Raw genomic sequence first — 24,899 nt, 5'->3', positions numbered from 1 at the left:
CGCACGCGCTTGAGTGCGCGCCCGGTGGGGCGGGCCGGGACTCACCGCTCTCACGCCCTTGGGCCCAGGCCCGGCGACCGCTTTCCTTTCCGCTTCCGACCCGCGCCTTGTTGGTGGAGTCAGTGTATGTGCGGCAATAACATGTCTGCCCCGCTTCCCGCCATCGTACCCGCCGCCCGGAAGGCCACCGCTGCGGTGAGTGGCGGCGGCCGGAGCTCGGAGGGGCCCGCTGGGCTCACTGCGGCTGACTGTCCCTCGCTCGGGGTTGACTTCGCAGGCGGGTGGATGAGGACACTCCGCCCTTACGGAGTGGGGTGGAATGGTGGGCAATCCCGGGGGCCAGCTCTGTGATGAGAGCGCTGGGTTCGCAACCGGATCGGGAGGGTCAGCTCCCCACCCCCCACACCCTTCCCAGCCCAGAGCCGGAGTCCTCTGCCTTGCGGAGCGAGTGTGGCCCGCGGGACCCCGGGTTTCCCGGCTGCTTAGCTCCAGCTTGGAGTGACCGGCGTTAGTGAAGAGGCGCTATAACTCGAGGTGGCTCAATAGCGTGTTTCTGTCTTGATTGTGGATGCAGGAAGTCTTAAGTCCGGAAAAAACATGCATACATATATAATTTATTTAGTTTGCAGTCTCCTCATAAATTAAATAAGTTTGGAGGTTTAGTGTAAGGTCAGAGGTGGTGTTTTTTAGGGAACTCAGGATTTCAAACTTATTCTTACCTCTGGAAGTTCCTTTTTTTCTGATGGAAAAATTCTACAGTATAAATGAAACCTTTCATGTTTTGACTTGAAAGAGACTTTTTCTTAGAATGCGATAATTTGCACTGAAGAATGCCTGAGTGGGACCTCTTTCTGTTCTGAAACCCCACATTAATTATTTTCAGAACTACAAGAAGTTAAATATTTTTGCCATTTAAGAGATGTGGGTAGAGATTAACTTGCTGAAGGTAGGATTCTATGATTCTGGCATCTACCTTAATTAAAGCTACAGTGTGTAACAATTCCATGTCGGTTTATTTAGGCACTGCTTATTAATTTTTCCTCTTCTTGTCTAGGTGATTTTCCTTCATGGATTGGGAGATACAGGGTATGTAACATTATTATAGCACCAGTAATAAAATGGGGTCATACAACTTTCTCTACCTAAGATGTAGTCTAAATGATCAAAGGTTTTATATTTAAGAACCCTAGGATTGTATATTTAAAAAAAGATTGCTACTAGTATTCTTACAGTCTAGTGGTAAGATACAATCTTTTCATTTTTGAAACCCCCAGAATTTTTCCTTTATCTTGAATTTGTCATTTTTCAACTCCTGTTTCTGGAACATTAAAATCGCAAATTCCTCCTTGAGTTGCTGTGTTGTATTGGATAGCAGAGATGGATGGAATGTTTGAGCTTTCCAGAGGAGTTAAAATTTCGGTGCAGGTTTAGAAGAACTGGTTGATTTTGATAGCAATGTGTGCTCACTATGCAGCATTCTAAATGAGAGCTTAGATGTTCCCTGAAAAAGAAAAAATCAGTTGAAGCAACTCAAAGATTTCTGGAGGTTTGCCAAACAAATTTTGTTGTGCTAACTTTAGATAAATGATTTATCTTTCAGTCAAGCTATTTCCATATTGAGAGGTTTTGTTTTTAATTTAAGTCAATGATTATCTGTTTGAAACTTAGGTAAAGTTGTGAGAAATTGTTACAAAATTGTAGACTAGGAAGAAAACTGAAGATAGATACATTTTGATAAAGTAGCCAAAAAAACAGTTAAGTCTTTATAGGGAGGTGGGTTAAAATATTTTTTCTTTCTTTTTAGATTAATTTTTAAAGGCAATTCCTGATATTCTTTTATGCTTACTAAGTAGAGGCAACATGACAGTGATACATAACTGTGTGGCGTAACAGAAAGATAAGTAGGACTATTTTCTGGCAATCAGGTAGTCCTATGAGAAGGACAGGTTTGTTTTACTAAACAGGTGTAGAAAAGCTGTTTTATAACTAAACCATTCTTGATGCTGAGAACTAGGGAGGAAACTTGGTATCTTGTAATGTTCCCATTAAAGAGAGCTCCTAGGCCTGAAGAATCAGTTCAAGAGAGAAAACAACAACAAAAAAATGAAAACAGTATAGGAAGGTTCTCTGTGGACCCCAGTTTAGCCAGATTTCATAGACTGAAGTTAAGAGTGGAAATGAACAACGTGAAATTAGAAATAACCAAGAGCATCCATGACATACTAAGAATTAAATTTATATTAAACTATAAAGGTCTCCTCCAGGCCTGAAAGTACTTTGTAGATAACACTAAAGAAAAACTGACTAGTTTGGTTCCATGAACACATGGTGAAATTCAGAACAAACCAATCAGACAAGTGGCAATTTAATATTTAGATGCTTTTGGAGAACTAAAGTACATTTGTCAGGTTAACTTGGAGGATGTTGGAACTTATCATTGGCCCATGCTGGGGCAAACTTATAATGGCCACCGTAACGAGAAGGTGTTTTAAGACCCATAAATGAACCAGGCCACTCCATAGATTATAACAGAATTTATTATAGGGTAATTTACTTACTGGAAGATTGGGTCAGAACAGAGAAGATGACCTAGCAGTCTGCCTAGATTATGCTCTGCTGACAGATCCCTGTTACAGTACTTTTTTAATAGTATAATCTGGGTGCTGGTGACTGACAGGAAAAAGGGACAAAGAATGTATTAGTGGTGGGGGCCATACCTCCTGGTGGGGTTGTGATTTACTCAGTACTAGCAGCAGTTTGATACTTGTCTCAGTTGTCATGCTATTCTGGCTATTACTAACAAAAATATTTGTGGCCACATTTTAAGGAACACAGATAATCATGAGCTAGAAAGCTTCCTTATGCTTGCTGGGGACAGAAAGTGGTCAGAGGTTACAGCATGAAATCTGGGACACAGAGGTGAAGTTGGTTTAGTTTACATCTACATCTATACAAGTTTGTTGCTGTAAAAATGGGCAGCTTTTGTCCTTTTTTTGTTGTTGTTGAGGTTCTTTTTTTGCAGAACCAGCCAACATGTGCAGTCTGGAAACTGAGGCCTTGCAGTCTTTGTCCTTTAGATTTCTCATGAAAAAATGTGGTGGCTGAATAAAATGGGAGACCATATAATTACATATTTTCTCAATTTTAATATGTCATTTTCCCCACATTTTTATGTTTCTGAGATTGACACTACATGTGGTAGTAATTGTTTTTTTCATAAAAACTTTTTTTTTCAGTGGTGCCTCTTATAATTTTTAATTCTGGGAAATATGCCATTCTCCTCTTGAAGATTTACAGCCAATGCACTAGCATGTTTAAAGCTCTGAAAAGATCTGCAATAAAGAAACACATCTGACTACCAGGTGTTCCTGTTGATAACATATATAATAAACTGTGAAACTAGAATTCAAAGAAATGTTTTAGACCATACTATATTGCTTGAGATCACAGTTTTCTTTGCAAAATAAAAATAGTGTTTGTTATGATTATGGAAGTGTTATATTTGTATTATAAAAAATTAAAAATGCAAATATGCTTGAGAAGATAACGTAGAAGAGTTGCAGGAATAACACAGATTTTTCAATAACTTTTGTCTAGATTCATTAATCTCTACAAAATGTTACTGTTTGTTGAATACTTTGAATTGCAGATATAATTCTTTATTGCCAGACACTAGCATGTACCTCCTGAGAACAAGGAGAGCCTCTTATATAACCACAGAATAGTTAACCAGATTCAGGAAATTTAGCACTTGTTTAATATTTAATGTTAGTATTGATTATACTACATATACAGACTTTGTCAGTTGTCCCATTAAAGTCCTTTGTAGTAATCCACACCCCCAAACACAATTCCCCCCATCCCGCCCGCATCACTAACCCATAATCCAATTCTTAGTCACATGTTACATTTAGTTTTTTAGTCTCTTAATCTGGAATCATTCCTCAGGTCTTTGTCTTTCATGACACTGACATTGTTGCAGAGATCAGGCTAGTGTCTCAATTTAGGTTTGTTTGACATTTCCTCACTATTAGATTCAGTTTGTGCTTTTTTGGTATGAATACCGTATAGGTGAAAAGACCTGTTCAGTGCAAATGATAGGAAGCAAGTTCAATAGGAAGCAAGTGATGTTCTTTGTCCCATTAGGGATGCTAACTCATAAAGGTGATTATCTTCCAGGTTTCTCTACTTTACTTATTTTCCCATGGTAGGTAAAAAGCAAGTTGTGGGGATATTCTTTGAGGTGATGCAAATTGTACATCTCATAAAGCTATTTTTTAGCTTACTGATACTTGTCTCAGTTGTCATACTATTATATAGAAAAACAAAACTGTTTCCACAATTTTGTGAATTTTTCAGTTTTCTGTATTGATTTCTAACTTTATCTGTGGTCTTAGAAGTCACTTTGTATGGTATCTATCTATTAAAATCTATTGGGACTTAATTTGTGGCCTAACTTATGGTCTGTCCTGGAAAATGTCCCATTGTACTTGGGAAGAACATGTACACTGCTGTTGTTGGGTAGAGTGCTCTGTATATGTTTGTTAGACCTAGGTGGTTTATTGCATTAATTCTTCTATTTCCTTACTTATCTTGTGTCTGGTTGTCCTGTCTATTAATTGAGAGCAGGGTACTGAAGTCTTCAGCTATTAATTGTAGAGCTTTAGGCTTCTTTCTTCAATTGTTTCAAGTTTTTGCCTCATATTTTGATGGTCTGAGTTATGAGCATGAATTTTTATAATTGATATATCTTACTATATTGAATCTTTTATTAATATATATTGTCCTCCTTTATCTCTTAACATTTTTTCTGATTTAAAGACTAGTTTGTCTGATGTTAGTATAGGCACCTTTTTTAAGAAATAAAAAAACACACGGGATATCTTTTTTCCATCCATTCACTTTTAATTTGTGCCTTTGGAACTCAATTGAGTCTCTTATTCATAGTACATAGTTGAATCAAGTATTTTTATCTATTTTGCCAACTAAAATGTCCAATAAAAGAATATTTGGTAAATTAGAATTCCAGCCATATACATGCAAAAAAGTATATTCTAAAACTGTAGATACAGTAAATTCCCATAAATATAGAAGCATATTCACTGAAATGTTGATTTATTTATCTTGATTGTACCGTTAAACATGCTCTTCAATTTCCTTTGTTTTACTTTTTCACCTAATTGTAATAAAGGAACAAAACCCACTACAGTGTGTGTGTATGTGTCTCTGTGTGATGGGGAAAACATCTTACAACTGCTTCCTATAGGTCCTTTTTTAATCTCCATAGCTGAAAGTAACTTTATCCTTTACCATATTGTGACATTTTTCTTAATTTTTGTAGTGCTTAAATTTTCATTTGTACAGTTTATTTATATCTTGTTTCTCCTACTAGATTACAGGTTCATGGAGGGCATAGTCCATATCTTAATCTTTCAATCTTTCATGCATGTAGAATAGTTAAATGAATAGTTATGATTATTTTTTAAAATTCTAGGTTTTTTTAAAACATGTGTTTTCTTAAAAGAAAGGCATTTTCCTCGGCTGTTCATTAGGCTAAGGTATTGACCAAAGACTATGTGTCTAATTAAGGAAAAATAGTGGTTTATGTTGTTAAAATATAAAAGTAGCTAAAAGTACAACGTATCCTAGAAAAAAAACAAAATAGAGATGATTAATTCATATTAATAATGGTGAAATTCCATTTTGAGCACAAATAGTGGGCGAAATCACAAATACTTAAGGTTTAATGTGATATTGCTTCACTATATATTTAAATTGCCTCAACAGCATCACCTCATAGAGGGCCCCAAAATAGTGAGTAAGCCAGAAGGCATTTGAACTGTAGAGTCTATATCCTAAAGCTCTTGTACTTTACCACACTGGACTCTACCTTTTTTATTCTTAGCCAAATGTATTTGTTATGTATATATAAGAGCTACAAAAGGGCATAAGTATTCAAAAAGTCAGGTATAAGAACCTTTTGGTATGGAGAAAAATAGTTGAGGTTTTACTGCTGTAAGAACAATTCTAAAATTAACATACAAAATTTTAAATTTTATTCTTTTTTTAATTTTATTTTAATTGTTCAAGTACAGTTTTCTATCTTTTACTCCCATTCCAGCCCACCCACCCAGCCATCCCCAGCTCCCTCCCATTCCCCCCACCCCTGTTTTTGTCCATGTGACCTTTATACTTGTTCCTATAAACCCCTCCCCTTTTCCCCTGAAATTTATTTTTTTTCTATAGTCACAATTATTTGTCTTTACTTCTAATAAACTTTTAAAGTGGCTTTACTTTATAAAATATAAGGGTGTGAGTTTGACATCCACATTAGCTGGCCATGTTAAGTCAGGCTTTCATTATATGTAGTAATGCTTTGGGGAACATAATTGAAGCTATTCCAGTTTGGATTTTTAATAGAAAATTATATTTTATAAGTGTTATTTTTAGTGACTATACATTCCCAAAGTTGTAATTACCAGAAATAATAAAATGAAATTTAGGATTTATTTATGTTGGGGGGTAACAACCCCCAAGTTGTTACCACAAATTCTGAAATAGAAGATACAGTGATGATACACTTAAGAAACTGAAAATAAAATGGAGAAAAACTAAAATGGCGTACATAAAAGTATTATCAGTGACCACGGATAACACATTTTATGACATGACTATACTGTTAACTTCTTCAGGGGTAGCAGATATTTTAAATGCTGCTTGGAGTACCATGTTGAAAAGATCTCTAAGTGTGTCAGAGAGTGTGGTAAATGTCTGCTCTGGGCTCAGGATCTGGGACTAGCAGCCCATATGCTAGGTATTTATTATAGCTACGTAATATTGTTCGTTATACGCTGGAAAACGAAAGAGTACTATTTGCAAAGCTAACTATCTGCATATTTAGGAACATTATTTCTAATTCTAACAAATAAATATATTGAATAATATCACTATAAAGTCAATAGTGCATAATAAATTGAAGTGTAAAACAGAAAAAGCTTTGAAAAACTGATTAGAGTGGTTTTGACATAGGTCTGTAATACATACTTGAGTCAATTAATATGACACATGGGTTACCTGTCCTGCATATTAAATATAAATGGAATCATAGAGTTTGTGGTCTTCTGTAATTAGCTTCTTTTACTTAACACATCTATCTTTGAAGAAATGTCTCATCATGCCCTTTAACTCATTTATAAGTTAGGTGGTCTTTTTGTTTATGAATTATAAGAGTTCTTTATATATTATAGATTCTAAGCCCTTATTAGATATGATTTGCAAATATTTCCCTCTTTTTGTAGGTTGTCTTTTCACTTCATACTGTCTTTTGAAGCACAGCAATTTTTAATTTTGATGATTAAATATTTTTCTTTGTTGCTTATGCTTGTGGTCACATATCGAAGAAACCATTGCCAAGTGTAAGTTCACAAAGATTTTTGTATATTTTCTTCTAGGAGTTTTATAATTTTGTCTCTTACATTAGGCCTTTAAGATATTTTGAATTATTTTTTTTTTAAGATTTTATTTCTTTTTAGACAGAGGGGAAGGGAGGGAGAAAGAGAGGGAGAGAAACATCAATGTGTGGTTGCCTCTCACATGCCCTCTACTGGGGACCTGGCCTGCAACCCAGGCATGTGCCCTGACTGGGAATCAAACCAGCCACCCTTTGGTTTGCCTGCTGGTGCTCAATCCACTGAGCCACACCAGCCAGGGCCTGAGTTAATTTTTATATGTAGTAGGAGGTAGCCCAACTTCATTCTGTTGCATGTGGTTATCTACTTAATCTCAGCTACTTTTGTTGAAGTGACTCTTCTTTCCCTATTTACTTATTTGGACATTCTTTTCAGAAATAGGTTGACCGTAAATGTAAGTGTTTATTTGTATATTCTCAAATCTATTCCATTGATTTATAGGTCTTATTTCAGTACCACACTATTTTTATTACTGTTGCTTTGTAGTAACTTTTGAAATTGGCAATTGTGAGTCTTTCAACGTTATTATTAAGATTGTTTTGGCTATTTTAGGTCTGTTGAGTGTCCAAATGAATTTTAGAATTGGCTTGTCTGCAAAGTCAGCTGAGATTCTGTTAAGAGATTGCATTGACTCTCAATTTGGGGAGCACTGCCATCTGAAGAAAATATTAAGTCTTCTAGTCCATGAATGGGATTGTTCATTTATATAGATTTTTATTTGTTTCAACGTGTTTTGTAGTTTTCATAGTAAAGTCTTATATATACAAGCAATACACACACATGAACTCACATACAAGCATGCATATATACATATGTGCACACATTTACAACTCCTAGAATAATGCCTAGTTCATAGTGTTATATAATTGTTAATGTTGTTATTAATTTTTCAATATGTCCTTAATACTTTTGGGGAAGGGGCATTAAAAATAGAGAAATAGTTAACAGAAAAGGATTTCACATTTATTTTCAGACTATTTTACACACAAAAAGCTTAAGTTACTTTTACTTTATCCTTTAATACAGGTAACATATAAAAAGTATCAGATATAATGTCAAGTATAAACAAACAAGAAATTATGTATGTATAGTAAAAATTTGTATTTCTTAAGCGATATGCATAGAAAACATTAGAAGGAAATATATCAAAAAATTAACTGCTTATTTCTGACTGGAAGGATTATGATGATTTACAGTTTTTCTCATTCTATTTTGAACATATACACATGTACATAAACACATGAAAGAATGCTCAGTAAATTTATGTATTTTATTTTATTTAAGATTTTATTTATTTTAGAGAGTGGGGAGGGAAACATTGATGTGTGAGAGATATATTGATCGGTTGCCTCTTGCACACCCCCCAACTGGGGACTTGGCCTGCAACCCAGACATGTGCCCTGACTGGGAATCCAACCAGTGACCTTTCAGTTCACAGGCTGGCACTCTATCCACTGAACCACACCAGCCAGAGCTCACTGAATTTATTTTTAATAATGTAGTAACCATGCAGAGATATTAGACAACTGATTTACTTTACTCTCTGAAGCTTTTTTCTTTATATAAATTACGAAATTACGAATTTTATTATCGATGTTGCCTAAATTATTAGGCACATTGTTATGAAGTTATAAAGAAATAAAAATATATATTTTGTAAATTATAAAGCCCTGTGGAAATAAGTGAAGGAAAATACACTTCTCTTCAGGAATCACAAGAAATCATCTTTATCCATAGGTAAAGCTTAAACAATAGTCTTTGGGTTTCCAGATTGGTGCTGGTATTTTAATAGCATTGATGGTCCATACTTTTAAGACATTTTAAGGAGTTAACATTTATTCCCACAAACTTTTTAAAAATACTGTTCTATAACTAATGTATTGGGAATTAAAACAATATCTAATGGGATTGTTCAAATAATTTATCTACCAGGCATGGATGGGCAGAAGCCTTTGCAGGTATCAGAAGTTCACATATCAAATATATCTGCCCACATGCGTAAGTATGTATTTTTAATCTTTATGCTTGTGATTCAGTTTGGAGAGGAATAACTGTAGTAGATTTACTTTTGTAGAAAAGCATTTGAATATAATTAATTTTAAATTTTTGAATACTCAGTTAAAAATAAAGATTAGAGTATACCTGAAACTAATGCAAAATACTATTGAATGTAAGCTGTATTTGAAAAATAAAATTTTTTAAAAGTCAAAAAATTAAAGATTGGTAAATTGTTAACAACTAAAATAGTATCTTGGTTTTATTGAATTTTTTCTCTTCTGTTGAGAAATTTAATAAGGTTCTCTTGGAGATCAGTTGAACTCATAGCTAGAAAATTTTTTTAAAATATGCAAATACTTTTTTAAGTTTTAATATGCATGAACTGTCTCTAAAGGGGATTTACCTGCTAGGTTTGTAAGAAATCTTTACTGTGTTTAAGACACTCCTAATTTTATTGATTAGAGACAATATGTGATGTACTGTGGAAAGAACATAGACTTTGGAGTTTGATAGATTTAGTTTAGAATTCTGAAAATGTTTGTGGATGTCAAATAAACTAGGACATTTTGAGCAAGCTCAGAAAATCAGTAAGTTGGGCAAGTTTTTAGGTCAAAGGCTACTGAGAAGCAATAGCCATGGATAAGACAAATGGGATTAGGTACATGCTAGTAAGTTAGTAATTCATCCTCAGAAGTAGGAGTAGCAGTAGAGGTGATAAATATGAAAGTGGAAATGGAAAGAGGAAGTATACCTGAGATTAGGTAAGGAAACAGTCCTTCTCTTTTTATCCTAAAATAGAAGGCTTATCATCTTACCACTGCAGGCTACAAAAGTATACAATGGTTAGGGTTGTTGTGTCATCTGTTATTCTGACTCATGCAAGAAACTGAATTCTTGATGATACTGGAATTTATCTTACATTGTTACTGGCCCCAGAATTGAATTTGGCTTAAGGCTATTTCCCAACCTAGGAAAGTTTATTTCTCAAAGAAATTTTGATAAGATTTTGTGGCCTCTAAGGTATACTTATTTCATGAGTCAGGAAAATAGTGGTGAGATGTATTTACAGTGTATGTATTTTTCTTTCCTTTTGTACCTAGTTACATTCAGGTTATCTAGCAAATTTTTCATCACAAATTTGAATCGAGTGTAATGAGCATTAAGGCAAAACTTATCTTTCTCATTTAATAGTCTCTTAAATAAGGAGATAAATAGCTAACAACTAGAAAATAAGCAAAAATGTAATCTGAACATACAGGAATTGTTGCTACAATATCTGCAATAAATTGCTTAGATTTTTAGCCTTAGAGAGTCTCATATTTTATACTTTTCAACTGTCTTGGTGACTGGTTTTCCTTCTCATGTTTACTTTGAAAGTGTTAAGGTAGGGTGTTGAGAAAGGAAAATGTTTATTTGTCAAACTTAGTTCTGTCCAGCTGCTGCTCTGTTTTCAGAGCACACTTGCAGGGTGTGGATCCTGTGAAACATGTTAAAATCATAGCATAGTTTTGCATAAGCCTCAAGTAATTATCTTTAATTTATGGAATTTTATCAGGTCTTACGCTTTGTTAGATTATTCTTATTTTGTTGTTTTTTCCCCCCATGTAGACCAGTTATGCCTGTAACATTAAATATGAACATGGCTATGCCTTCTTGGTAAGTAATAATTTACTTTAATCAATAAGAATTTATTTATACTTAGCTTTCAATCAGAAATGCTTTTGAGTATAGCAATTTTTAATTAGCTATTTTTAAGTTGCAAAGTTATATAACTCATTTTAAATTTAGCCTTTATTTAATTATTTAAGTTTTTATATTTTAAACTCAGAGTAAATGTAAGGAGCTGCACCAACAGGTAGAGAAAACAGGAGAGAATGGGTGAATAGAAATACTGCAGAAAATATCTCCTACTGTTTGATGAACCTTTGTTGATTTTAGTAACCAAACATTTGAAGACACCGTGTGGCAATCACTCTGATTAAGCCACAGCTTCTTTATCCTCCTTCAACTCTTTCCCTTTCTGGAAAGCTGGTGAGTTTTTAAGGAAACCATTTCCTCTTGGGCCCCCTTAAGATATTTTTGCACTCCCCATTTGCTCTATTGTTAGGAAGTAGAGTCAGTTCTTCATTCCTCTGAGCCACTTCTAGACTTTTTTTTTTCTTGCTGCTCTCTGAAACTCCTGCCACGGGTTTTTAAAAATTGATGACTTCGACACCTGATTAGTGTTCTCCTTTCCATTCTATTTCATGCCACCATTTTATCTTTTGAGTGACTACATGATTCAATGCAACATGTGTTCATAACCTTCACTGGCTTTTTACTTCCTTGGCTTTTCTCTTCCACAGTGACATTTTCTTCTTTCACCCTTGGTCATCCGCAGTCATTCTTTGTCATCTGGGACTATGCCATCTCTAAAGTCACTTAATTCAAATCTGATATCTAGAATAAGTACTCATCCTTTGAGTTTGCTTCACTGTTTCTACACTATTTTTCTTTGACCTCATCAGCACTTTAGTCTGCTGTTCTCCTCTCTACTTGTTCCCACCAATCTACCCATCCCTGTACTTCCTGCTTTATCTCTTTTAAATTTCTTGGCACCTTTTATAAGTTCCTGCTTATGTTGGCCCTTGGTTCTTTCATCTTCCCTTGGTGGCAAAATTTCTGTCCAGAACCAAAATTTTTACCTAATGTCTCTTGAGACCATAATGAAAGCATACTACAACCTGATAGAGAAGTAGAAAAGCCAAAGGAAAGCCTCTTTTGGTTTCTGGTTTCAGATATCTACAATATGTGATAAAAAGGTTTTACAGAGTATATAGGTAGAGATCAGTATAAACACCTTGTTCAATAGGTATGGGGTAGCACATGCAAGAATGACATAATAAAGTGGCTGTATTCCATTGTGTTGACTTAAGATGCAATAGAAGAGGAAGTGAACAGCTGGAATTTATTGCAAACTTCTTAGGAGTGTGGGTTGAGATTCCTGCTTGGGTGCAAGATTGGACTAGATAATCTCTTAGATATTTTTATCCTAAAATTATGTGGCAATGTGACTTTTTAACATTAGAAGCTATATCTAGTTGGCATGAAAGGAACTTGTAGAATGCCCAATTAATGCATTCTGTTTCACCTCTGAAGACATTTTGAGTTTCATGTTTCATGTTCTGGAGGATGTATGGTCAGCCCTTTTTATCCCAACTACTATGAGTTGGTAAAACATACTTACCAAGAGTAGATATTCTGAGAATCAATTGTTTCTTTTAAGATTGTGCCTTATTTTCCAGGTTTGATATTATTGGGCTTTCACCAGATTCGCAGGAGGATGAACCTGGAATTAAACAGGCAGCAGAAAATGGTAAGTACAGAAAAGTTTTATAAACAGAAGCATTTAAAATATTTTTAGTAAATTGGATAGTTTTATTGATGTTGATGAAATATTACACAATTATCTAAACTGAGGAGGTGGTGCTGTTTCCTTCCTTTTTGATCACTCTCTAACTTGTTTGCCATAATGGCCCCATGAACTCACCTGTCTGTGCTCAGTGAGGGTGAGGTACATAGGGAGGAATGGTAATTATTAAACTTTAACTGTTGGATACATTATTTTGCTCTGGTTTATATATCAGATGGAGAAAATAACAATGTTTAATAGTTGTGGCCTGGTATCTTTTTTAAGGAGACTTTAAATAAGGATGACAATAATGATATAATGATGTAATGATATATAATGAAAACTATATTAATGGTTAGTTTTAGTGTGATAATATTAAACAAGCTAGGATCAGGGGTGTCAAACTCATTTTCATTGGGGGCCACATCAGCCTCACGGTTGCCTTCAAAGAGCTGAGTGTAATTTCCACTCCTTAACAGATAAGGAGTAGTTACATTTATACAGTTCTAAAATTATTTTGGCCCTTTGAAGGCAACCGTGAGGCTGATGTGGCCCCTGGTAAAAATGAGTTTGACACCCCATGAGCTAGGTAATTCTTATAGATCACCTCATTTGGTACTCCTATGAAATAAGTATTAGCGCTACTTTATGGAATCTCCATAGTCTGTTCTCTGGTTAGTATTCTGTGCTCCCTTATGACTATGGTAATTTTGTTTACTTTGTTGTGTGCGAAGGCATAAAGAACATGGACTTAATTGGGAAAAATCTTGGTTTAGAAAATGCGCAGAAACATCCTTTTATTTTACACGTATGTACTGAAATATTTACCAAATGGACAATGTTATGACTGGAATTAACTTCAGAATAACCTGGGTGGTAACACAACAGGCATTGATGAAACAAGCTTGGCTATGAATTGATCATTTCAGAAGTAAGGTAATGTATACCCAGGGATTCATTGCACACTTCTCCTATTTTTTTGTTTGTTTGAAATTTTTCAAAATAGCTTTAAAATGCAAAACCAGTAGGATCCTTTAAAAATATCTAAAAAAAAGTTTATAAGAACTTATTAACTTCAAAACAGTAAAGAAAGTGCATTTGAAATACCTTAGATATTTAGGAATGTCAAATTAAGAACACTGACTTTTAGGATCATCAAAAAGTGGATCAAAGCTAGAATCCTGTACCTAGGTGTTTGTCAAAAAATAATAGATAACAAAAACATGTGTTGGGTATGGTAATGAATTGTGAGACCCTATGGAAGATAGGAGCTGGGCTTTGTGTAGAAGACAGGTGGGCCTGGTGAGTTCCAGAATAAAGAAAGTTTTATCCTAATGATAGAATTAGCCTGTGACATACTTGCAGTTTCTTACCTGTCTGAGGTGATGTATTATTGGAGAGCATTAGACTCAGACTCAGTGCTGGGAAAGAAAGGACTCTATTTGAGGGCTGAGAGACTGTGCTGCTGAATAAAGAAAAGAGTGCTTTAGGCCTAGGTCCTGGAGCACAGCAGTGTCCTTGCCCTTAATACAGAAGGGGATAGAAATTAGAAGCCATTTCTCCACAACTGACTGCTGCCATTGTAGCTTGTTAACTTTATCTAGGCAGTTGGTGTAACTATGTGGTGTAAAACTTTGTGAAACTGAGGGAAAATACTCCCAACAGCACCTGACTGACTGCCAGCTAACATTCACCAAGCCCCAACCACAGCCTTCCTTTCTCACAGATGGACTGTTTTGTGCCACTTCTGCATCTTTGAGGCTTTGTGTCTCCCTTAAGTAAATCCTTCATACTTCTCAACAGTTCTTTATTTCTTAAGTCCTCTTTATTGTTCTCTAGTCCATTCTCCCATGCCATGACCAAGGTACCTTTAGCTTTTCATACTATTTCTAACTAAAAACTAAAGTATACAAAAGCAAAACAATTTTTAATTTGAGCATTTGGATTTTTTTACAGTGTTATAATAAAAGCATATTTTTGGATTTTGATAAAAAGGAAATGTAAATGTGAGAATTTTAGGTTTAAAAATGAAAATCTTGCATATATGTCAAAAATGAAAGAAGATAAATTTGTTAAAGGTGCAGTTAGTTCTAAAACTCAGACTGATTATAAAGGAAATTTGAGGAGGTATCAAGTCTTACCTTTAATGATGTGTGCCAACTTCAGTTTTTTATTTTTTTAAGATTTTTATTTATTTATTTTTAGAGAGGGAAAGGGAGGGAGAAACATCAATGTGTGGTTGCCTCTTGTGCACCCCCTACTGGGAACCTGGCCAGAAACTCAGGCATGTGCCCTAACTGGGAATTGAATCAGCAACTCTTGGTTCGCAGGCTGGCACTCAATCTATTGGGCCACACCAGCCAGGGCATATTTTGCAGAAGGAAAAGAACTCATTTGTTTTTCCCCCCATGTCATTTACTGTTTACAGGAATAACAAATAACAAATAAATTTAATTTTCAATAGAATGAATTGCTTAAACATTGTAAATCACAAACCATTTAATCTACTTAATTACTTAAAATTTTAAATTACAGCTTTTCGGCACAAATGCCTATGATTCCTTGAAGAGAAATATAAAATGTATTTGAGCAGAATTGACCATAGATAAAGAATATTCATATATTAATGAGAGGAATAACTGTTGTTTACAAACTGTGTAACAAGAAATAATTGAACAGTGTAAGCATTACCTGCAAAATCTGAGTTTTATAATGAAATTGCATTCTGATTTTGTATTTTAATAGAATGCTTCAGGTTTTTACTTGTTTTGACCTTTAATATATGTTGTGTTTTTCTGTCATTAATTTTTTCTGTTTAAATTCTTTCAATGGCCTCAACTTTGAAACTATTGGTAATTTAACTTTCATGTTGTGTTTAGTAAAAGCCTTGATAGAGCAAGAAGTGAAGAATGGCATTCCTTCAAACAGAATTATTTTGGGAGGATTTTCTCAGGTAAGATAAAATTTGGGTAGTATGGCAATACTGTTTGTATGTTTATCTAGAAGTCTGGTTTCAGTCCTTTTCTGTGGGGGAGTCCTTTTTTAGAAGATGTTACAGAAACTGATATACTACTTACCTTTTTAAAAAAACAATATAGAGATGTTAAGACTATTGTAGATTTCTCTTTTTTTTAGATTTTTATTTATTTATCTTTAGAGAGTGAGGAGGGAGGGAGAAAGAGTGAGAGGATCATTGATTCGTTGCCTCTCACATGTGCCCTGACCAGGAACTGAACTGGTGACCTTTTGGTTTGTGGAACAATGCCCAGCCCACTGAGACACACCAGTCAGGACTATTTACTACTTACCTTTCATGCTGAATTAAGTTCAAATGGACTAGAAATAATTACTAATTGAGAGATACTTCATACTTTGTTATTTTTCTAGTTTTCTCTCTTCAGCGGTAGCTTTACTTTATAGATATGTCTTAAAATCAATTTATTGAGTAAATTGTTTGGAAACTGAAGTGTTAAAACTATATAGCCCTTTAAATAAAACTCTAAGTACAGGTTTAAGTCCCATCTAGGAGGGGACTGCTGATAGGAACAGTAAGGTAGAACACAAGAATTTCTTCCCTGTTTTTGTCACAGATTCCCAGTGGTTGAGCTCCACAGATTCTCCTGCAGTTCCTGTGGGGTAAGATCAGAGTAGGGACTCCCACAAAGCAACCCACAGTGCTGGGGGTCACTGATTGTCTCACTTGGGCTCTCTTTTCTCACTAGGGGAGGTGGGGGCTCAGGAAAGACCTCTCTGTGGTTGCTGGGCTAGCCTTGGGGTGAGGCAATGTGGTCAACATGTAGCTGCTTCTCTTATCCTCCTAATGTAGTCTGTCTTGTTTGTTCTTTGTGGTGCAGGGGGTGCTTCAGCCTTACTCCTGTTTTCAAGGATTCTCTCAGTGGTGTCTTGTTCTTGAGTAGTTGTTAGTTGTTGTTCTTGTGAGGGATAGTAAAGTTAGGAACAACCTATGTTGCCATCTTGGTGATGTCACTCTATCCTCTTCCCTCCTTTGTCATTAAAATAGGTTTTAGAGTCCCTGGCTGGCGTAGCTCAGTGGATTGAGCGCAGGCTGGGAACCAAAGTGTCCCAGGTTCGATTCCCAGCCAGGGTACATTCCTGGGTTGCAGGCCATAACCCCCAGCAACCGCACATCGATGTTTCTCTCTCTCTCTCTCTCTCTCTCTCTCTAAAAATAAATAAATAAAATCTTTAAAAAAAAAAAAAAGAAATGTCTAAAATTTAAAAAAAAATAGGTTTTAGATATAAATATGTGATGGTTATTTTTGGCATCTTTTCTTTCTGTACTTTTTTTTCTACCTTCTATACTTTTTCTACAGGCACAGTTACCTTATGTTCACTTTATATTTTAATTTTAGTTTATCACTTGTTTGCTATGTTATCTACCCTCAAATTACTGTAGCCTCTAATCTGTAAATTTTCTAAATCAACAATATAGCGTTAGACAACCTGAATTAGGACAATGTCAGAATCAGGGAATTATTGAGGAGTTAGAATTCAATAGGAAGATAGGTTGTTAATACAATATAGTAAAAAGATAAGTTAATAATTTGGTATTTGTTGAAATTCACAGATAATATACATTGTAATACACATTGTGACATAAATAGGGGTAGAAAAAGGAATGCTTATTTCAAATAGTAAGTGAACATAGAAGTCTGTACATTTGACACTCATTGATCAGTTTACAAAAACCAACTCCTGATACCTTAAGCAACAAAAAGTTATGAGTCTGTGGGATCGTATCAAGGAAACCAAAGATGAGAATGAAGGAAAACCTCAGAAGGTAGCTAGGACTTGGAAAGCCGTTATGACTTTCTCTCTGTATCATCATCTCTATTTTTCTGTTCACCTGCTTCATTTGCTTCTCCATCTATAGTTGGCTCTCTCACTTTTTGTAGCCTATAGCATTTTCAATTCTTGAGTTTACATGTTACAGTTCCAGCCACACAAAGAGTTAAACTGAAAATCACTGCATCCCAATTTCAAAATACTGGGAGAAAGAATATGACTATCTCACATGAGAAAGGATTTAACATCTATTAGTGGCCCAGTGACCCATGGGCATGGTTAGAGTGATATGGCATCTAGGTGACCAATGGGAATGCAGTTCCTAGAATGCATGGTGTTGTGAACTGGGTAGGCAGATACTTTAAAGGTGTCTGCTACATAGTCCTCATTATTTTGAATTACTGGTTTGGAAAATAATACCAGTTTAAAACAAGAGTTGATTTTATACTAGTACTTTTCAGAGGAGAAAATAGTAACTCTAAATTCAGATGTTCCTAAGGCAGTTGTAAAGCAGCAGTTAACTCTATTACCAGTGTTTTGATTGGGTAGTTGCTATGTTCTCACAGTGGTCTTCAGTGTCGAGAATCATGTACTTTAGGACACAGTGAGGTATATGTATTTTTACTTGTTTGCCTGATTTAGTTTGACACCAGCCACCCAATTTGATTTTTATGGACATTACTAACAACAAGAAATATCTTAAGTTGCTGTTATCAAAGGATGTGTTCCACTGATTTTCTCTGCTTGTCTTTCCAGGGAGGAGCTTTATCTTTATACACTGCTCTTACCACACAGCAGAAACTGGCAGGTGTCACTGCACTCAGTTGCTGGCTTCCACTGCGGGCTTCATTTCCACAGGTAGTCTAATTGATACATCCAATATTAGATTACTGAGCTAAGAGATAGGAAATAATGTGGGAGAGAGGGTCTTTTTTTAAATAAACTTTACCTTTTTTAGAGCAATTTTAGGTTTACAGCAAAATTGAGTAGAAAGTACAGAAAGTTCCCATATACCCACACTCATATACATGTACCCATATACCCATACATGCACAGCCATGGTTGATCTGCAGCACAGTGGCACATTCATTATAATCAATGAACCTGCATTGACATATCATCATCCAAAACCCATAGTTCACATCAGTTGTCTTTTTTCAGAAAGAATTTCCTTAGATTTTTGTGATCTATTACTAGTCTTTATGGGTACACTACATTGTCTTCATTGTGGAATTGTATAGAATGGAATAAGAAATAAGTCCTAGTGTCAGAAATCTTATATTTCAGGTATTTGATACATTTTTAAGATATATATACATATACACACATACACACACATACATACGTACATACATTACAGATTTTTTACACATAGAAACAGTATTTTTGGATGTTCAGTATGCTCATTGCTTGATAGCAGATTTTGCTATATAAAATATAATTTCTAAATGATCAATAGTATAGAGCAGAATATAATATACATAGGGGATATAGACTTTATTTTCAAATTCATCTTTAAGTTTAGGGTTTTCTCTTGTCACTATATAGTTACTCTTTGGTGTCTTGTATATAGTAAGTGCTGTTTATTAACTATCTTATTTAAATCAATCAACAGCTGAGAAAAACATGGTTCAGCTAAAAACATACCTCTCATGCCAGGACAGTGCAGACAGATAAAAAATAGAATTTGCTTCAAAGAACCAATTCATCGGGAAAACATATAATATATGACATGGTAATCATATATCATATAACTGTTTAAATCAAAAGATGTGCAGAATATAGGGATGGAAGGAATTTTATTTCTGTGGCCAAATATAACCTATAATGTAAGTAATAACATGTTACATGCACATATCTATCTGTAGTTTAAACATCTGGCATAATGCTGTACACATTTGAATAAATAATACTAGCTTTGTTTTGTTTTTTTTGCAGGGTCCTATCAGCGGTGTCAATAGAGATATTTCTATTCTTCAGTGCCATGGAGATTGTGACCCTTTAGTTCCTCTAATGTTTGGTTCTCTTACTGTCGAAAAGCTGAAAACATTGGTAAATTCAGCAAATGTAACCTTCAAAACGTATGAAGGCCTGATGCACAGTTCATGTCAACAGGTAAATTTTTAGAAACAGCGATTAGAGAGACATAATTTTCCTCTTTTTCCATGTGATATTTTAAGATAAATGACATTTGACTGTTTGGGGCTTTATAGGATTTAGTTAATGAATTCACACTGACTCATTTGATTTAGCAGGAGCTAGATCAAAGTTTATTTAATTTAATTGAACACATTTACTGATTTACTATTTTATATGCAAACATTATACTTAATTCTAAGACAAAAATTCTCTTTCATTAAAATTTAGAAAAGATTAAAATGAAAATTTTAATAGGTGAGAGGATATATATCCAAGTAATTATATAGAAAGCAGAATGTGGTATGCATTATATTAAGAGTTTTTTAAAAGTTATTTGAAAAACTGAGGAGAGTGAGATTAATTTTATCTTAGGAGGTACTGAGATCATGATGAAAGAACTAGATTTTTACCACTGAGTGGGATTTGGATAGTAAATGTGTTGAGAAAGGACTGTAGGACAGGACATGCAAGCTATTTGGTTGGGCAATAGGCTTATGAAAAGCTAGAAGTCATAGAACAGAGACAGAGAAGACAGACTTTTTTGTAGAGAGCTTTTATTTTGTGCTGAGGATGGACTTGTTCTCTAGGCAGCAGAAAACCATTGACTTTTTTTTTTTTTTAATCAAAGCAAGGTATAATCTACACTCTGGAAATGAATGAAGTAGCATCCATTAGGATTAGTGACTACTTCTATGGACTAGGAAAGGAAGTATTGTTGAAGCCTTAGATTTCTAGCTTAGATGACTATGAGGATGCCATTCATAAAATAGGTACGAGGAAGAGTTTTAGGGTAATAGGAGGGAGATACTCGTATACTGAATTTAGTGAATAGACTAGGATTGATATGCCCCCATAATATCAGGGATATTGTATATTCCTAGTATCCCATCCTGAAACTCAAGCCTGTAGTAGAGATTTAGAATAATTTACCCATATTATTGATCAGTGAAGAATTACCATGGGAGAATATAATGAGAAAAAAATCCAAGAGATAGAACTGCTGTAGGGAAGTTAGAAAAATTTAGGTGTTGAATGAGAGTTCAGAAGAAGAGAATTTCTGAAGGGATGGGAATATTAACCCATGATTCAGAGAATGATTAAGGAGAAATAGGACAGGAAGAAATTATCCAATAGTAAGGCATCCGTGACCTCAGATGTTTAGGGAGATAGAGCCAAACTACAGTGGGTAGTGTGAAGTAGAGAGTGAATGAGGAAGTAGAGGCAACACATATAAACCTTTTTTTAAAAAGGTTTTGGTAAAGGGGGAAGAAACTAAGAAGGTTCTTTTTTAATAAGATTGGAGAAGATAATTAATTGATGGGGTGAAGTCTTAGCAAGATCATATAATTAAGCCCTGAAATGAGGAATGGTTGCCTTAAAAGAGAAAAACACTTGAATCAGGATAGAAGAGGATGGATGAATATGAATGGATTGTTGAGTTATAGAAGAGAGTAGTTGAGAGCCCACATCAGATCCTCTTAATCTTTTCAGTAGAGTTGTGGTCACTTAATAAGGATGGAGGAGGACTGAATAGAATTGGAGGCTTAAAAAGGCCTAGAATTTTTAAGAAAAAGCATTGAGGCAGTTTATTTTAACATTGTTTTGCAACTAACTTCTCAACCTGGCTAGGGTGTTATTGAGACTATATTTAAACTGTCATAGGTTGTTTGCTTTTGTACTTGTTGGTCTACAGACTTTTTGTAGCGTTACTGAACAGAGATGGCATAGCCGCAATTTTCTAGAAGTTCTTTTAAAATAACCTTTTGTTTTTTTATTGAAGCTGTAAAATAAAGTAAGGAAGGAAGGAAGGAAAGAATACAGAGAGACGAAGGAAAGGAAAGGGAAGGAAAAGGGAATGAGGGAAAGGAACTGTTATGAAATACCGAATCCATAAAGAGAGCTGGCACTCTGAGCATCTAGGAGGGACTGAAGGTCTAGAGCAGAGGTTTTCCAAGTAGACTTTGTATCAAAAGGACCCCAGAGCTTAATACCATACAGACCCCAAAACTTCAAACTCTGATTCTGATTCAGTACATTGGGAGTTTGGGGTTGAACTTAGACATCTTTGTTTGTGTGTAGATGTTTTTAAAATGAAAGCTCCTTCTGATTCTTTGTGTGATCGCATTGGAGGATACTAGGGTGAATGATTAGGAGCAGAAAGTGAGAAGAGGTAGAATGGTAGGAGGTGGTGTTACAGGAAATTTATAGGACTTCAGAGGGTTGTAAAATAGGCTGCTTTTGTGCTGTGGCTTTTTTTTTTTTTCCTGAGTGACTAAATTACAAGGTTGAAGATTCTCTGCATTGCTTATTTGTGGGTCTGTGAGGCCAAGCCTTGAAATAATAGAGAAGATAGGAGGGAATGAAATGTGTTTGGGATAAGTGACAACTGTGAGCCAGATGTAGGGGTCTTCTAGGAAAGTTTTTTCTGTAATAAATACTTGGTATATTAATTTTCATATCTTTCCAGGTTTATCTTAGGTACATGCTCTCTTTTAGATGGTTGGTTACATTTAAATCCTTAGTGCAGGGCACAAAATATTTTATGCTGTGGATTTAGCATTTTATTCTCATGAGAGTGTTAAAAGCTAGGCTTTTCCATGTATACATAATTGGCAGTTGCTGTATACTTCATGAGACTTCTCAGTATAGATACTGTCACTTTTAAACACCTTTCATCTCTCCTCACCCCCGCGTGTTACTTGTTCAAGTATAGCAAAAATTCAGACCATTTTCATGGCAGTAGATACTAGATGTGAGCCGTCATTGAATGTACAATAATAATAAGAAATGATCTGAAAGTTCTATTGGAGTTCCTTTCTGTGTTACAACTTTTTATTTCATTGTAGTAGTAAAAATGTGGTTTCACTTTATTGTATACACACCATGGATTTTAGTCGGGATTTAATTTCTGATTTGTGTAACTGCTTTTTAAATCACTTTATTTCAAACAGGAAATGATGGATATCAAGCATTTCATCGATAAACTCCTACCTCCAGTTGATTGACACCTCTAAGGGGCCTTGTGTAGAAGTACACACCAGCATTATTATAGTAGAGTATAAACCTTTTCCTGTGCCCAATCTTGAAACTTATAAATGTTTGCAGTGTTAAAATGTTTTGCAAATACACATCAGTGACACAGATTAATATCTCTTCATGGGAAATTTATGATCTATTAAGTTTCAATACATGTATTTGTATATGATCCAGAATATACTAGCATTAAAATAAGTGAAGCAGCTAGCTCTTTTTCCCAAATGTAATTTGGTAAAATAATAAAATGCTGCAACCAGGTTTTCTATTACATTATTTGAAAATTATTAGTATGCTAATGAAAACTTGTTCAGGTATAAATGAGTGGTTAAAATATAAACTACTTATGAATGCTATACTTAGTCTGTGAACTTATTCCCAAAATACCTAGTCACCATGCAGTATCTTTATTTTTTATATATATATTTAGATTAACTCGATCATTATAATAAATAAAAAGAACGAAGCGTAATTACCTTATTCCTAATAATAGGGATATTACTACTAAGTGTCAATAAAGAGTAATATTGCTCTCTTCACTTAATGGCCCTTTTATTTTGGGGACCAGGCTTTTCTTTCCCTGTTACAATTTCTTAATATTCGATTTTCCTCTCTGGAAAAGCAGTGTATTTTCTTTTTATCCTTCAAAGTAGACCAATATTGCCTATTTGCCGTAGACATCTGCTGTGAATACATGCTGTATTGATAATTGGACATTCTGACTCACAGACATGGTGGTATTTAAGATGTATTTATACTTATATAAAGAAACCAAACATCACTTCAAACTTCCTACATTACTTATTTTTTGAACTGTACCTTAGTCCAAAGTTAGACCTATATAGTTATTAGAATCTTCAGTCCAGATAGGAATAATTATGTGGTTGTATTTTTCTGCAATTCAGAGAATTACTAGGTCATATTCTAGTATGTTCTGGAATATTTAAGACTGATCTTAAAAACTAATTTCTAAAATGATTTGCTCTAAGATGATTCTCCTTGTAGCATAGAGTTTTAGTTTACATATTTTGTACATATGTTTGAAATCACCTACTGTAGGAAATGAACAATCCATTAGAAAAATTTGTTTTACTTTTATCTGCAATGGACTTATTTGAAATTTTCATTTTAGCAGATGATTTTTTAAAAATTAGTTTTTGTGCAAAGATAAAAGGAGCAATTATTTTAAATAGTTGAATCTTTTAGATTATTGGTAAAAACTATTTGAAAATGAATTTATCAGTTTAAAGGTTAATCAGAACTCAGTACATATGGGACAGTTACCACACGGTTTAACATGTAGCAAAAATATACACTTCATTTTTCTGAACTATTAATTTTTATTCTGTGTTCCAACTGACTAAAACAGTGTTAGGAATGCGTCTTTATAAATGGGTGCTAATTGATAATAGAAATAATTTAGCAATGGATTATATAGAATGTTAATAATGAAGCCATATGTTTATGTCCAGATTTAAAATTTTTAAACATTCAGTAAGTCATTTTGATTTACCTTTATGAATATAAACTTGTTTCAGTTATACAAATCAGCAAGATATGATTTATGGCAAGAGATATTCTGTTGAAGTGTGCTGTAATGTGGGAAAATGTAAATCTTTTCCACAGTTTCTATCAATGTGAAATAAAATTTAATTCTGACTTCTGTGACTGCTTTTTTTTTAATATTATTTTTAACATTTGGGTTTGCCTTGGAATGACTGTCTATAATGAAAAACAGGAAAAGGACAATGTGATCACAAGAATATACATTCAGAGAGAAATGGAATGGATCTAGGCATGAGAAAAGCTTCCCTTTCTATGCAATTTTATTAAGCTAAAAACATTCTTAATTTATTTTTTAGTGTGCCTAACTTATTTAAGAAGTTTTACTTGGTGTTTCCTTTTGTCTCTTCCTTTTTTGTATAGTATTCTTGGGCTTTTAAAATTAGTGTCATAAATCAGTTATGTAAATAGTTTTTTCTCCTTTAAAAAACATTTTCAGTTACAGTTGACATTCAATATTATATTAGCTTCAGTAAATTAACATACTGGTTAGACATTGA

At 34.4% G+C, this 24,899-nt stretch overlaps 1 protein-coding gene across 4 annotated transcripts; it reads left to right on the top strand.

Annotated features, from left to right (window-relative positions):
• Window positions 1-24,495, top strand: LYPLA1 (lysophospholipase 1). 4 transcript variants are annotated; one of them, XM_045849365.1, is made up of 10 exons: window positions 1-195; window positions 1,055-1,086; window positions 7,299-7,415; window positions 9,402-9,467; window positions 11,076-11,123; window positions 12,752-12,822; window positions 15,738-15,811; window positions 18,421-18,522; window positions 19,603-19,779; window positions 22,755-24,495. In XM_045849365.1, exons 1-10 carry the CDS (start codon window positions 127-129, stop codon window positions 22,806-22,808), a joined length of 810 nt encoding a protein of 269 aa, XP_045705321.1. In that variant the 5' UTR covers window positions 1-126; the 3' UTR covers window positions 22,809-24,495. The 4 variants fall into 4 exon arrangements, with proteins under 4 accessions (XP_045705321.1, XP_045705322.1, XP_045705323.1 ...); XM_045849366.1 differs by lacking the exon at window positions 7,299-7,415; XM_045849367.1 differs by lacking the exon at window positions 7,299-7,415 and having other exon boundaries at window positions 24-195; window positions 9,402-9,471.
• Window positions 24,496-24,899: the final 404 nt, after the last annotated feature.

The sequence above is a fragment of the Phyllostomus hastatus genome, unplaced genomic scaffold, assembly GCF_019186645.2.
Source record: "Phyllostomus hastatus isolate PE091 unplaced genomic scaffold, TTU_PhHast_1.1 phas_contig_65, whole genome shotgun sequence".
NCBI classification, from domain to species: Eukaryota; Metazoa; Chordata; class Mammalia; order Chiroptera; family Phyllostomidae; genus Phyllostomus; species Phyllostomus hastatus.
The sequence above is the reverse complement of the archived record's forward strand: the minus strand, read 5'-3'. Positions and strand labels throughout refer to the sequence as shown.

Bases quoted from the DNA above. Each gene is read 5' to 3' on its own strand.
- LYPLA1 (XM_045849365.1), top strand. From the start codon at position 127: ATGTGCGGCAATAACATGTCTGCCCCGCTTCCCGCCATCGTACCCGCC. The intron at 12,823-15,737 runs GTAAGTACAGAA...TGTTGTGTTTAG, and splicing joins TAAACAGGCAGCAGAAAATG to TAAAAGCCTTGATAGAGCAA. The intron at 15,812-18,420 runs GTAAGATAAAAT...TTGTCTTTCCAG, and splicing joins TTTTGGGAGGATTTTCTCAG to GGAGGAGCTTTATCTTTATA.